The sequence below is a fragment of the Callorhinchus milii genome, unplaced genomic scaffold, assembly GCF_018977255.1.
Source record: "Callorhinchus milii isolate IMCB2004 unplaced genomic scaffold, IMCB_Cmil_1.0 Scaffold10, whole genome shotgun sequence".
Classification (NCBI taxonomy): domain Eukaryota; kingdom Metazoa; phylum Chordata; class Chondrichthyes; order Chimaeriformes; family Callorhinchidae; genus Callorhinchus; species Callorhinchus milii.
The window spans coordinates 15925081-15940791 of NW_024704751.1; the positions used below are offsets into that span (position 1 = coordinate 15925081).

The window sequence follows — 15711 nt, forward strand, 5'->3', positions numbered from 1 at the left end:
CACTCACACTCATTCACTGTCACACTCACTGTGTCACACTCACTCATTGACACACTCACTCACTCAGTCCCACTCACTGTGTCACACTGACTCACTGACACACTCACTCACTCAGTCCCACTCACTGTGTCACACTGACTCACTGACACACTTACTGTCACACTCACACAGTCCCACTCACTGTGTCACACTCACTCACTGTCACACTCACTCACTGTCACACTCACTCACTGTCACACTCACACTCACTCAGTCCCACTCACTGTGTCACACTCACCCCCCCCCCCCCCCCACACCCTCTCCCCCGCGGGTCACTGCCGCACGTATTCACAGTAGAACTCACACTCAGTCGGTGTCAGACTCACACCCGTCCGTCCTCCCGCATTTCAGTGTCAGTCACACTCTCTCACTATTGGTCTCGGGCTCCGGGTGTCAGACGCCGGGGCGGCGCCGCTGACGGTATTACGCACCGAGAGCCGGAGACAGAGTCCGCGGCTCCTCTCTCCCTCTCACACACACACACAGAGAGAGAGAGAGCATCAGCACCGGGACCGGGACCGGGAGAGAGAGAGAGACACACACACACAGAGAGAGAGAGAGAGAGAGAGAGACGGAGAGCAGCACCGAGACAGCGGGAGACGCACAGCGCCCGGAGCGCGCGCACCGCACACCGGACACCGCACACTATGCCGCTCGCTCACCTCGCAGCCCCGTGGCCCAAACTGGACCTGGTGCCGGTGGAGACAGAGGTAAAGACCCCCCGGGGGTCCTGTGGGGGGGGGAGAGAGGGGGAGAGGGGGGAGAGGGGGGAGACGGACACAGAGAGGACGAGAGAGAAAGACGGAGACGGAAGAGAGAACAGAGAGAGTGACACAGAGAGAGGCAAAGAGGGAGTGGGAGTGGGAGGGGGTGAGGGGGTTGGGGTGAGGGGGGTGTGGGGAGGGGGTGAGGGGTGTGGGATGGGGTGTGGGGAGGGGGTGAGGGGGGGTGTGGGGAGGGGTGAGGGGGGTGGGGAGGGGGTGAGGGGGTGTGGGGAGGGGTGAGGGGTGTGGGAGGGGGTGAGGGTGATGTGGGGGGGTGGGGGTGTGGGGAGGGGGTGAGGGGGTGTGGGGAGGGGTGAGGGTGGTGTGGTGGGGGTGAGGGGGTGTGGGGAGGGGGTGAGGGGGTGTGGGGAGGGGGTGAGGGTGGTGTGGTGGGGTGAGGGGGTGTGGGAGAGGGTGAGGGGATTGGGGTGAGGGGGTTGGAGTGAGCGGGGTGTGGGGAGGGAGTGAGGGGGTTGGGTGAGGGGGGTGTGGGGAGAGGGTGAGGGGGTTGGGGTGAGGGGGTGTGGGGAGAGGGTGAGGGGGTTGGGGTGAGGGGGTGTGGGGAGAGGGTGAGGGGGTTGGGGTGAGGGGGTTGGGGTGAGGGGGTGTGGGGAGGGGGTGAGGGGGTTGGGGTGAGGGGGTGTGGGGAGGGGGTGAGGGGGGTGTGGGGAGGGGGTGAGGGGGTGTGGGGAGGGGGTGAGGGGGTTGGGGTGAGGGGGTGTGGGGAGGGGGTGAGGACCCGAGGAGAGGCAGAGAGGGGGAGAAGGGGGAGCTGTTCCTGACACATTCCCAGTGACCAGAGGTAACATTACCCGGAAAGACAGGTCAACTGTTTGCAAATCATTGGCATTTGGAGCCTCTGTGTGTGTGTGTCTCTGTGTGTGTGTCTCTGTGTGTGTGTGTCTCTCTCTCTCTCTCTCTCTGTGTGTCTCTGTGTGTGTGTGTCTCTGTGTGTGTGTGTGTCTCTGTGTGTGTGTGTGTCTGTGTGTGTCTCTGTGTGTGTGTGTGTGTCTCTGTGTGTGTATGTGTGTCTCTGTGTGTGTATGTCTGTGTGTGTGTGTGTGTGTGTGTGTCTCTGTGTGTGTGTGTGTGTCTCTGTGTGTGTATGTCTGTGTGTGTGTGTCTCTGTGTGTGTGTGTATGTCTCTGTGTGTGTATGTCTCTGTGTGTGTGTGTGTGTATGTCTCTGTGTGTGTGTGTGTCTGTGTGTGTGTGTCTGTGTCTCTCTCTCTGTCTCTTTCAAACCTCTCTCTGTGAATGTGCAGTTTCAGGAGACACAATCATCAGGGGGTGAAATCTTCTCGCTGTGTGATTTCGGAAAATAATTCCTGAGATTTCACACACACACACATACAGACACACACATATACACACACACACATATACACACACACACACATACACACACACACACACACACACACACACACACACGCACACACACATACCTGAGTAAAAATGAATTGCTTTGCAGTGTGTGGCATGAAGTTACTAGGGCTGTCCTTGATCTAAATGATAAATGAGCCTGAAAATGATCTTTCTGTGTTATTTTTTTTTAAAAATGTGAAGTTGAAATGCAAAAAAGCAAGAGCTGTGGGGAGAGGAATACAGCGATCTGAAATAAAACCAAGTAACGTTGGTGCTGTCTTGACGTCAATCAAGAAACCCCAAAGTTTGGGGGAAAAAAATCTTAATTAGGAAGTTTAATTCTATAAAAATACACAATACTCAAGACTGAGGTGGATGGGTTTTGTTAGCTAAGGGTATCAAGGGATATGGGGCAAAGGCGGGTAAATTGAGTTGAGTTATAGATCAGCAATGATCTTCTATCTAATAGGATGGCAGAACAGGCTGAAGGGTATATTCCTGTGTCCCTATGCTCATCTCCCATTTGGTTCAGTGCATGTAACATGGAGAAACGCCTCAAAGTGCTTCACAGGGATTTGCTGGCGAGTGCAGTGACTGTACTGTGTGGTTATTGGCAACGCAAAGCCATGAAAGTGGATGAACCATTGTTTTAGGAATCTCTGGGGAGAGGACACATGGGAGAATCACCCTTGTCAAACCTTCGCTTCTCCTCAGATGTTGATTAACTAACTAAAGTCAGTTTCCATCTGGTTATTTTTTTGAACAAAAAGACTGCTGGTTCCGAACTCAGTGTATCCTGCCCTTCCTTGGGCTTCGGTGGGGTTAATGTCATTGGGAATCCACACTGGATCCTGATGACCACCAATTTGTTGGGAGTGTTTTTTCTTTCTGCTGATGTTTCCTGCGGTCGTGTCCTCTGCTCAAGTTGCTGAGTCAGGGTTTCACCGAGTGCCATCTGGGAGCTTGCTGGAGTGGTTGTACCCAGTCTGTCAGCCCAGACCCCAGACAGCGAGTGTGGACATCAGGCTTGGCTGTGAGGTGAGCAGTTAAGCTGAATGCCCACATATGTCCATCCTCGGTTCACAGGGGGAGAGGGTTGGGGGTGGGGGGGGGGGGGAGAGACATACCTGCTGTCCTTGCTTTGATGATTTAAAGCAACACAGAGCAGGATTCAAATGCATTATACTTTATATTGTGCGAAGCGCTTTGAGACGTCTCAAAGACGTGATAAGGCGCTGTATCAAATGCCAGTATTATTATAATACTGTATGTGTAATTCTGTGTAACCTCATGGGCAGTGCTGTTACCCTGCTCGACAATAGAGGGCGATCAGGGAACAAATTTAATTAATAATAGACTTTTTACATTTATGTTTTTAAAATCAGGAATGTTCTTTGCCCGAGGCAGGGTTTACCCTGCGCTCACTCGAGCTATTGGCCAACAGTATAGAGCTTGTGCTGGACTGAAACAATTAGCTATCAGATCAGCTCAGCTCAGTCAGTCGCACTCTCGACTCTGGGTCAAGAAGGTTGTAGTTTCAAGTTCCACGGCGGGACTTTGAGATTGCTGTAGTCCAGTACTGGGGGGTTTGGTGGGGGGGAAACTCCACTGTAGGAGACTCTGGCCCCTAAATGAGATGTTAAACTGAAGCACCGTCTGTCAGTTCAGGAAGGATGTTAAAGATCCTATGATTCTTTTGGACAAGAGAAGTGTCTCCCGGTGTCCTGGCCAACGATGGCTTTGTGGCTGTTTGCAGGGCTTTTGTCGAGGGCAAATTGGCAGCTGCGTTTCTCCACAAATCACAGAACCACCTCTCAGCCAAAAGGTGGCACCTCCAATAATTGTGGTGATCCCTCCAGCACTGAACTGGAGTGTCAGCCAAGGTCCTAACATGGAACCCACAGCCGTCTGATCCTGAGGAGAATGTGTGAGCGACTGAGCCAGGATGGCAAATAGTGATCATTTGGTTTTGTGCCTACAATATCAAAATGTCTGCAAGCACTTTACAGGGAATTGCTGTCAAGTGTAGTGACTATGTGCTAACATGGCAGCCAGTGCGTGCAGGGCAACATCCCATACATAGCTGTGAAGTGAGTGACTTGTTTATCTGGAGGATTGCTGGCCTCTCTATGTGTTTGTGTGTGTATGAGTGTACGTATATATGTGCCTGTGCGTGTATACCCATGTATAGTAAACACCTGATAAGTCATCATTCCAAGAGAGACTGGCTCAGTGACAAGTTATCCAGAGAGGCATATGTATAAATACGTAAACAAATAAAAGAAGAATGCTAACAGCATGATGACTTAAGTAGTAGTGACCAGTTAAGCCAGGATTGAGTTAACAGGAGTTTACTCTATAGACATAAACATGCAGGATTGTGGGAGGGGGTGACTGCATCAAGGAGACAGAATTGCTACATTATACAGGGAATGTTTTCCTGTCTCCTATGTAAGTGAGCAACCAGTGGGGCGGGAGGAATGAACAAATGGATATAGAGTGTTAAAAGACTGAAATGGAATCGGCAACCTCCTGGGAGCGGAGGAGAAATCGGATCGTGAGGAAGGCTTGGCTCGGAGCGGTGCTCAGTGTTGCTGTAAATCACCTGATGCACTCTCTGTTATGTAGTATTGACCGGAATTCGATGGAAATTGTTTCAGAATGCGAGTGTTTCACAGAGCTGGATCTGTCACCTGCGATTCTTTGATTCTTTGAGCTGACAGGAAAACGATCTCGCGAGTTTCACATAGACCTGATGTGACACGCTGACTGTGCTGCAAATGGAGAGGGACGTGATGTGAAAGATATCCGAGGTTGAGAGGGAGTGAGCTGTTCACTTCTTCTGTGAATCAATAAGACTATATTTTGCATTAAGAAGCTTCAGATGTTCCCGCAATCTTTACCAGAGAGACCTGTGCTAACACTAGTGGAGATCATAAAACCTCGCCAAGCATCCAGGAAAGCTTGAGTTGTGGAGTTAAAGTAACCTGGAAGAAATCCAGGCTACAGTGTTGATAAATGAGGGAGTGACAGAATTTGTGCAACCTCACAAATGAGATGTTAAGCTTGGCAGTTTATTTTTTCTCTCTGCCTCCAGCCCTGCTATTGTCACAGTAGCTCACACCTGCCCATCTATCTGGCCCCAGGCTGGTTCTCACCAAAAACACCCGAGACCTTTTAATCCTTGGAACGGAGAACTCCAGTAGGAGAGCGAGCACCAGCACAGACACGATGGGGAGAGAGCAGGGGAATGGGAGAGCTCCAGTGGGGGAGCGAGCACCATCTCTAACACGAAGGTTGAATAGTTCCCAATTGTGCTATAAAAGGTTTTTCTGATTCTGACGGTCACACGTTTACAGTACGGTTGAGGGCAATGAGTCTAGAATCTAGAGGATTAATACGAACAACACTGAAAGTCCCCAAGGATAATTTGCAGGTTGGTTCTCTTGTTGCATTGTCACATTGGGAACATGAGAACGAGAGTGCAAGCGAACTGATCAAAGGGTAACCCATAAAAGCCGACGCTGGCAGCAGCTGTGTGGGAAAAATGGTTAAATCTGACTGGTTAGTTTGCATTCAACAGTCAGAAATGAACATATGGTTGAAGTTACTGACCTGGCTTCCCACCTGGCACTGACCCACTGGGTAACGCAGGAAGCCTTCTGATTTCATCAGCCTGCATCTGTACGTGTGTGTATGTGTGTTCTCTTGCTCGGGCACACAGCTGTCTTTACAGGGATTGAAGTTAACATCTAGGGGGGTACATATTTTAGCACTGTCCAGCTAAATATTTCATGGAATGTTTTGGTATAGGATGCTTCAGTGCCTTGGGATGTCCTTCCGACGCGAAAGGCGCTAAATAAGTGCAAGTTATTGTTGTGTGCATCATCCTGGCAGGTGGGTTGCATTGCTTGCTGGTGGCTGGTGCTTGTCACTGAATGTTTAATCCTGTTCTTTATTCTCTCTTCATTTTACAGAATGGACAAGGAGGCACAGAGGAAAGTGCAGACCCTACAGTTCAGGTACTGATCATCAGTGCTGGCATCCAGAACGGGACTTTAATTGGGTGTGTGTGTGTGCGTACATGTGTGTAGGTGGGTTTGGGGGGGAGTGGGGAATGTTGAGCAGAGCCGTAACCCTGTTCACCCACAAATGCACAGTTACTCCATTTCACAGTACATACCACTTAGGGTTGTCCTTCCAATGTGGGCACTACATCAAATGCAAGGATTATTATTGTTATTTCATGTGTGTCGTGATGCCGAATGAGAGTTTTTGTTATTAATAATAATAATCCTTGCATTTGATACAACGCCTTATCATGCCGTTGAGACCTCTCAAAGCGCTTTGCGGGATACCCTGTAGAGAGACCAATTTGTACTTTGTAGGGTTTTTAACTAGACAGGAGGCGGCATTTACGGATGATTGTTGCTAACAGATGGCTTGAAAACCCAGGGAAATATGATGATATTTGGAGTGACATTTCATACCAGAAAATCCAACGTGACCACATCACCCCACAGCTGCGAAGCTGCCCGGCGGAAGTAAATGCGGATTCCAAATGTTCTTTAGGATCTTTACAAGTGAGGTCTGCTTTTCCAGCAGAATATGTGGGATTATAGGCTATTAATTGCTGAACACTGCTTACCATCTCACCCACGCTTTGTGTTACAACGCGGTCTTAATTACGGAATCCTTGCATTTTTTCTCTAGAGGACGGAACGCAACACCTTGCACTCACACATGCCCTGCACATAGGACAGTATCTCGGAGCGCCTCACAGTGGTGGGGGGTCACACACCGAGTTGGGGGGGGGGGGAGAGAGGGTGGGGAGGGGAAGGATTACTGAATAAGACGGTGCTGTGAATAGAGGTTATTTTTCAGAGATCCCCCCACCACACGCGTGTCATCCACCTTGCACTATGACAGCGATTCTGCAGCACACAATAGGAAGAGCTTATTTAAAAGTCTCAATTGACGTAAACGATGAGCTTTTATGCATTTGTGAGCCACTAAAATATCTCAGACTGACATTGTGTTGCCGCTGCAATGTCTCCTGTGTTCTTAGGGCCGTGAAATCTCTGAGTAAGCCATGACCCCGAGTTTGCTCGCAAACGTGTTTAGGTTTGTCAAGCTTCAGGCTGGTTTACTGTAACCTGGGCCCAGATTAAACAATGTATTTGCAATATAAACTGTGATAATACTACCATTCAGTCAAGCTGGTATGGGTGACCGCTGTGGATTGTCGAGTGTTTTATACTCTGGCCCCTGTAAGTGACGGACTGATCACTGCATTAAACACACAGGTTATCAGAACATTCGTAGATTCATAGAATGTTACGGTACAGAAGGAGGCCATTTGGCCCATTGAGTCTGTGCGGCTCTTTGACAGAGCAAGTCACTTTCACTAACCCCAATCACCAGCTTTCTCCCCATAACCCTGCAACCCCGTCTTCCCCAGATACCTATCCAGTTCTCTCTTTGTCACTAGTGGTTGTTTGATGCTGAAGCCATAAAAAGGAATTGGAGTAGAGAGCTCCAGTGACGGAATGAGCACCAGCACCGACATGATGGGGAGAGAGCAGGGATTTAGAATGGAGAGCTCCAGGATATTCTCGATGGGCTGAATGGCATTGCTTTGTGCTGTAATTGCTATGACACTGTAGCACACTCACATAATATCTGTCTAATGTGCAATTTACAATCTGACAAGCTCGCAAGTCACTCATGAGTGTAAAAGGAATGAGAGCTTTGATTCCGATGATGTAATGCTCTGCGTCCCACTCGCTGGCGGCCAGGACTATACAGTCCTGGAGAGCCCATTATCACTAATGCACAGGCATTAATATTGGAGGATGTTGCTGGGTAATTTTAAACGGTGCCAGAGCCCTGTTTATCGACTGCTGCTCAGTAACGTTCCTACACGCTGTTTCCCTCCTGTAATGCCATCCCAGCGGCAAGGAGTATATCGTTGTGGTTCTTGCAGAGATTCGCAAGAAAGGTATCTCTAAACCAGAGATCGATGACTACAGAACAATTAGCCTGATTTAAACATTGATAATCCCGTCCTGTGCTGCCTTGCCCATATATATCGCCAGAGATAGCTTTTTAAAAACATAAGTTAGCTCAGGAATTTGTGAGTCATAATAATAATAATAATAATCCTTGCATTTGATACAGCGCTTTTCACGTCGGGAGGACGTCCCAAAGCGCTTCACAGAACACACTGTAAAGTGAATTGACTGTATATTTGTGGGCGAACGCGGCAGCCAATTGCGCACAGCAATGTCCCACAAACAGTCGTAGGTTGAAAATGACCAATTTATTATTGTTTTTGGTTTTGGAGGGATTATGATTTGGAGTCATTTTCACTTGTGCACACGCACACTATACAAAGTCATAAACACAAAGCATAGACACACACACACACTTACTAACTCTCTCACGCACACAGCACAAAGGCTCCTTTAAAGATCTGTGGAAACCCTGCTTCTGTATTAAGACAATTTTCCCACAATTTCAGAATTTAGGAACAGGAATAGGCCATTCAGCCCATCAAACCTGTTGCGCCATTCTATTAGATCATTGCTGATCTGCACCTCAGCTCACACTGACCTGCTCCATATCCCTTGATACTCTTACCTCACCAAAATCTATCCACCTCTGTCTGGAAAATTTTAATTGATACAACAACCTTTTGAAGGAGGGAGAGAGTTCCAGATATTCCACCATCCGTTGTGTGAAAATTTAAACCTTTTTTTAAAAAAAATTGCGACCATAAAGTCTCGCAGGCTAAAACCAGGTAGAATTTCGGATGTGGTCAGGTGATTGCACACAGGCCTGCCGGCTGGTGTGAGCGCTGTAATGTTGTGTAATCCTCGGAGCCTGTCTGCACAAGTCGTGGGGAATGTTTTCCGTGCTTGGCTGAGTATTGAGGAATGTTGAGCGAGCGCAGAGCAGGGGGCCCAGGGCGCAGGTGCTCTCAGCTAACACTCGACACTCATGTGTGATTCACTCTGCTCAAGATATCAATCTGTGCATTTACTGGAAAGTGTGGTAACTCTTGTGTTAAGTAACTCTTGTGTCTTCCCTATTCCAACCCCTTCCCCAGTTACCATGCTGTAACATTCCTTGGTTAATAATCCCTCCCGTTCCCCCCCAAAAAAAAGTGGTCACTCAATCCGCTGTTTGTGGGACACTGCTGTGGCAATTGGCCTGCTACGTTTCATCCACTAAACACACAGTCAATCCACTTCACAATATATTCTGTGAAGTGCTTTGACATGTCTCAAAGACGTGATAGGCGCTATATCAAATGCAAGTATCATTATTATTTCCCACCATCCCCTCGAGCCGTCGCTGGATAGATTATTTGCTGCATTTGTGCCTCTCCCCCCCCACCTCTTCCACCCTCCCCACCAGTAACACTGACTTTGGTTTCAATTGATCTTGTTTAGCAAAAGGCCAATTTCTTTTGTATGACAGACGCTGTGTAAACACAAGTACTTGTTTTCAATCTCCCGACCAGATCCTTTTCCCTTTCCTCTGCTGGATGTTGAAATGTAGCCACATTCCGGTGCAGATGAGTAACACCTACGGAATGCAAGACCTTTTCCAAGTGTCCTGGCTTTGTCTCGAACATCCAAAAACATATGTAACTCTGACTATCTTTGCAACACCCACAAAACACAGTCTCTCAACTTTACAGTAAATCCCGTGAACTGCTTTGAGATATCCTCCTGATGTGCAAGGTGCTGTACCAAATGTAAAGATTATTATTACTTTGGGCCGGAGGTGGATTTAATGTGCCTTTGTCGTATGGTGGCCGTCTGTACTGGCTGTGTTGTTGCAACAACCTGTCGGGATCTAATCGCCAGCGAAGCTTTAAACGCATCTCAGAATTGGACAGGTAGTCACTCGCTCTTACCACTGGCAAAGGGACCTCATTACGTCTACTTCACGGGATGCAACTCTGACAATATATCACTCTTCTTCCCCCACCCCCACCCCCCCCGCTCTCCCCTCCCCACCGCCAACACTGCGTCAGCTCTTAATGTCCTGATGTGGGACACGCTGACTCAGAGACGAGTGTGCTTCCAACAGACTGATACCTTAAGTTAGATGGGTAATAATGATGGTCCTCGAATGGTGTCTGGTTTCTCTGCACTATAACAGCTACTGACTGCGGCTGATGCCTTTCTGTGTTCAGCCCACATCGTTAGCTCTGGAGAGGGCTGTGATTACGCCCTCAGTAATGTAGCCTTTGGAGGCTTATGGGTGTTTACTTTGTCATGTCTGAGGGTATCCTTTGTAATTTGACCCTCCTGACAATGTGCAAACACACACAGTGGCGTTTTATTAAGCTGGTACACGCCTCTCTCCATGGCTAATCCGAGTCACTGAGCCAGCACACACGCAAAAGGCTGCGGACGTTCACAGGGTCTTCTGCTGAGTGAAGCCAGGCAAAAGATGGTGTTTGTCACACCATGACCATGACATTGCAACGTCTCAAAGGCATTTGGCTGTAATTAGCATTAAGTGTAATGCTGGGCATTGTGTATAACGCGCCTGGTGTTAAAAAAATAATAATAATTTAGTCACTCAATCCACGACTGTTTGTGGGACACTGCTGTGCGCAATCGGCTGCCACATTTCGCCCCAAAAATGCGCAGTCAGTCCTTTATTTTACAGTCTATTCTGTGAAGGGCTTTGAGACATTTCAACAACGTGATAAGCACTATATCAAATGCAAGAATTATTATAGTGCGTGGGCACAAAGGTAATTACAGGCGCCTCTAATTATGTAAATAACAAGCCCTTTGAATTCTGCTCATAAAATTTATCCAAGGAACTGCCACATTGCTTTATTGCTGTTTGTTAACTGAACTGAACCCTCTCTTTGACTGCGGAGTGTGGATGTTTCTTTTCCAATCACCCTCAGAGGGTGACCTTTATGTTTTTTTTGCGGCTGTAAAGCCTCCCCCCGGGAGGGGGTGTAGGTCACTTTTGTTCCCTTCCTCTCTTTCCTGTTCAAAGAATGATCTCAACTGTTCCAAACTAATATACAAAAACAACTTGGATTTCGATAGTGCCTTTCCACGAGACACTCGCCCAAGGTGCTGAACCTTGAATGGCAAAACTCTTGAGGATGTTCCTCTGGTATTTGGTCCATCATGTCCATGTTGGTGCTTGCTAAACTGGAGCTCTCTAGTCTAACCCCATCCCCTGCTCTTTCCCCATTGTGTCTGTGCTGGTGCTCGTTCCCCCATTGGAGCTCTCTACTCTAATCCCATTCCCTGCTCTCTCCCTATTCTGTCAGTGGCTGCGTGACTGTGTATGTACGTGTTCACTTGCTCCATGGGTGGATGGATTGACATTAGTGAGGGGCGCAGGGTTCAATGACCATGGTACACCTTGATACTTACGTCTGTGAATTTACCGACCACCCCACCTCCTCCCCCGTTGATGTGCACGTGTGTGTTTTGGTGACGGTGTCTGGCTGAGCAGGCGCTGTGAGCTGCGCAGTGCAAGTTATGAGCGGTGATGAGCTAAGCATATAAGCATTCAGATATTTGGTGGAATTCAAACTCGCCCATTCAAGTCTGACAGTCACAACGTGCCCTCAGCATGCCTCTGCACTGCACGCTCAGTGCTCACATCCAGGTCCAGTAAAAGTATTATTTTTTTTCTTTAAAGATGCATTTTATTTTCGGTTATCGCTGTAGATTTGTGTTCAAATGATCTCCGGCACTTTGAATGCTTGTGTTGACTTTTAATACTTCTGTGTTCTGGTTGTGTAGATTAAAAAAACAATGTATTTTTTTCCTGGAATTTCTCGAGGTTCCGGTAGGATAATATTTCCTATACTCCTAGAGTTTGAGTTTGGTCGGGTGTTGATCTTGTGTTTTCAGTCTCTACTTGCTCTGTCTTACATTTGGGATGATGGTACTTGGTGGTTTGATTCTATTCCGCTCACTGATATTCCGGTTGGTGTTGGACATGGGAATGAATGTTGGCAATAAGTGACTATAAAGTGAAAATCCCATTAGCGTCCAACATCAGCTGTGCACAACACCGACCGGAATTACAGCCCTCCTCCCCGCACTATTCCTGAGTGCCCAAGGGCTGTTGTTGGTGTTGCTGTTGTTGCCCCATGAGGGAGCTGTGCTCTTCTGTTCCACCTGGCACGCTCCGTCCACTGTTTCATTTCAAATGTCGGATTCTTCCCCTGTTAACTTAGAGCCATGTGGTGAAACAGTGATGGCTGCCCATCCGCTCCGGTTACCAGGGTTTGTAGGGAAACTCAGCGACCAACCCGTGTGCCACAAGGTCCAACATAGCTGGGACATTGGCAGGCAGGACTCCGGGAAAATATCCTGTCTCTTTTTTTTCCCGATTGCAGCAGGGAAACTTTGTACAGGGCACAGATGGAGTGAGCTGCATCTCTAAATGCGAGTGGCCAGTTTATTTGGAAGCTTTATTAACAAGCATGGTCTGGTTGCACATAGTGAAATTCCAGCATTAAGCAACCAAATTACTGAGCCTTGTTCTAGTGAAAGAAATGCTTTGATGAGCAACTGCAGCCATCCGGCTAACTAAAGCATGCAGCTGCTCCTTGCCCCTCGCTTGAGCACTGAATGCGTGGAGTCCAATCGCAACTGTGTTAATCCAGTCACTGCCTGCGCTGTTATGGAAACGGTTTCTGTCACTGTAACAGAGCAGATCGGGATGGGGCTGGCAACTACGCATTGAGCCGTCACCGTAATGGTGGCCTTCCTCCTTCGTCGGCTTGGCTTAATTGTCAGCCCAGCTCAGTCGGCACCGCTCTCGCCTCTGGGTCTCGAGGCAGTGGGTTCAAGACTGATGTCGGGAATTTTCAGCTCGTAGCTTGGGCTGACATTTTTTTGTCTTTGATGGCTTTGTCAGCGTCATCCTTCGGATGGGACGTCAGCGCGAAGCCTCGTTCAAGCCCAGTTCAAGTGGACGTTAAAGATCCCGCAAGAGTTTTCACATTCGGATCATTGTGGATGTGCTTTCGGGATCCGCAAGGTCCCGCTAATATGTTGCTCTGTAAGACTGTGGAGTAACGAACAGATTCCTGGATGTGGCTCACAGCCCTTACCTTTATGTAGTTGCAGCTTTGTCAGACAGGACTCTGGGATGGGTCGCTCAGTGAAGAGGAACAAGCAGCTGAACCTCTAACCTGGACACTAGTGAAATGCAAGTTGAAACAACAGCAACAACTTGTATTTATATAGTGCCCTTCAAGCTAAATGACATGAAATCTGAGTGTCCAAGATGGACACTAGTGAGGGGGTGGAGTGGGGTGTCAGGTAGGTGGGCGGATGCCAGGTGCAATTTGGCAAAGGAATAATAATCCTCGTCTTTAATAGTTCAATTTAAACACTTTGAAATGTCCCCAAGGCACGACATCAAACGCAAAGATTATTCTTATACAGTCCTCTCACTGTTTCTGCCGCACATGAATGCACCTGGACGTGAAGTAACACATCCCAGGGCTCTGAGTGTTGGTGAGTGAGTCACCTGCTAGTGCTGAGTTTCGGAGGCCAGCAGAGAGCGGGGAGAGAGAGGACTGTTTGTCACTGTCTGGCCTTGCTGCTCTCTGCGGAGTGACCATGGTGAGCGCAAGTCACCCTGTCAACTCTAATCTGCTGTCATCCACTCGCATTCCCACTCTTGCTCCGTCCGTGTCTCTGCGCTGCTCGAAGCAGGAACGTCATCCCAGATCTTCGGGCAGTTCACAGACTGCTTCGTGTCCAGACGTGACCCAGATGAGTTGCGGTAATGGTCCCATCAGCAATTTTTATGTAAGGAATCTTGTAATGGGGGTGGGGGGAATTTTGTCTCACAGAGAGAGAGATAGAGAGAGAGAGAGCATGGGAAAGCCTGAGTCATTCACGTGTGTGTGTGTGTGTTGTGTGTGAGTGGATGGGGAGGGGAAACACCAGCATAGACTTGATGGGCCAAGTGGCCCATCTCTGTGTTAGGACGATCTCTAAGTCTCGAATCCTGAGCTGTTGGCAGTGCTGATGGTGTCCCAGTGGGTGTGGTTCCCGGCCTGTGTCCTGTGGATTCTCAGCACCCGTCGAGGCATGTTCGATTCCTGAGACGCTCCAGAAAGTTCCGTGCGTTCCACACTCTGCCATCGTTCTGTACACAAAAGGCCTCGGGCGTGTGGGGGCATAGCAATTACAATGTGAAGCGAGTCGCAGGGAGAGTTTTTATAGTTTCTGATTGCGGCACAGTATCTCAACAACAACAAGCATTTAAATAGTGACCCTCACACTGGGTAGCATCCCAGCGCGCAGTGTATCACAAGGAATTGCTGTCAAGTGTAGTGATTATCTATTTTCTAGGCAAACCCTGCGACCATTTTGCCCACAGCAGTGAGGCGAATGAATATTTTTTCTGGGGGATTTTGTCGACCAGAACACTGAGCGAAATAAGCAAAATATGACTTCTATTCCCAGTTAAAACTAGATTTAATGGTCTCGGGAACTCCGAGTGTTCGTTTTAACATTTAAAAGTTCTGTTTTTTTGTGGGGTGGTCTATATAATTTCCTGGAATTTTTTGAGGTGCAGATCTGGATAACATATCGAGTATTCCTGGAAATTTCCTTTCTCTTTTCCCACTAGCAAAGCGGGAAGTTTAACATGGACCTGAACAGACAAATGGGACCCCAGTCTCACCTCCAACAATGGAGCCCTCCCTACCACCACCCAAACTCTGGAACTCCATCCTGCAATCCTTCTGCCTCACCCCTTCTCTTGCCCCCTTCAAGCCGTGTCTAAAAATCTTTCTCTTTGACCGTGCCATCGGTCCCACCCTCCATCCCCAACCCCCCCTACCTTCCACCCCTCTTGACCCCAACTCCCAGCTCGGGTCCAAAAACCTCTGACTGTCCAGCGCCCTGGGACGTCTTTCCATCCTGATGGGCCCTATGCAAGTATAATTTGTTTTTGTTATTGTGCTTTTGAGAACAGTTGGCTGTTCTTCTCCTGCTGCTTGGGTGCTGCCAGTTATCAGCTGAACGGACGGGGCGAGGCTCTGTGACTCAGTTACAGGCCAAAGGTACGCTGCGCTGTGTGTACTGACAGGGTGTGGACCTGAGAGCAGATAACAGAGGCCAACATAACATCATTAGAAAATGGACGGCGGCGGGGGCAGTGCAGGGGAAAGTGGGGTGAAAAAACACAGAGGGATTATTTTCCATTCCGTGTATGTTTGCAAAAGCCGAGGAATATCAGTGACCACTGCCTCTACCCCAACTCCTTGTAGATGCTCCTGAGATCCCCACGTCCAATATTCCCAGTTAACCTGGTTTCGGATATTTTTGAAAAATTCACACGAGTGTCTCCCGGTGTCCTGGCCGATTCCCCCCCACTACCACCCACCCCGATTAAATCGGTTGGGCGCATGAGACCCAGATGCTCTAACGATACAGTCACTACACTGCACGGTAATTCCCTGTGTCCCGCTTTGAGACGTTTGGTTATTGTTATTGTTATCACTTTCAGGG

General features: G+C 48.6%; 1 protein-coding gene across 2 annotated transcripts in view; it reads left to right on the plus strand.

Annotated features, from left to right (window-relative positions):
* The first annotated feature begins 565 nt into the window (after positions 1 to 565).
* Positions 566 to 15711, plus strand: part of LOC103179538 (ribosomal protein S6 kinase alpha-1) — a 43265-nt gene continuing 28119 nt past the window's right edge. For both annotated transcript variants that reach the window (XM_007894879.2, XM_007894880.2), the window contains exons 1-2: positions 566 to 749; positions 6148 to 6192. In XM_007894879.2, the coding sequence (XP_007893070.1) occupies positions 687 to 749; positions 6148 to 6192 (108 nt within the window). In that variant the 5' untranslated portion in view covers positions 566 to 686. The remainder of the gene's footprint in view (positions 750 to 6147; positions 6193 to 15711) is intronic.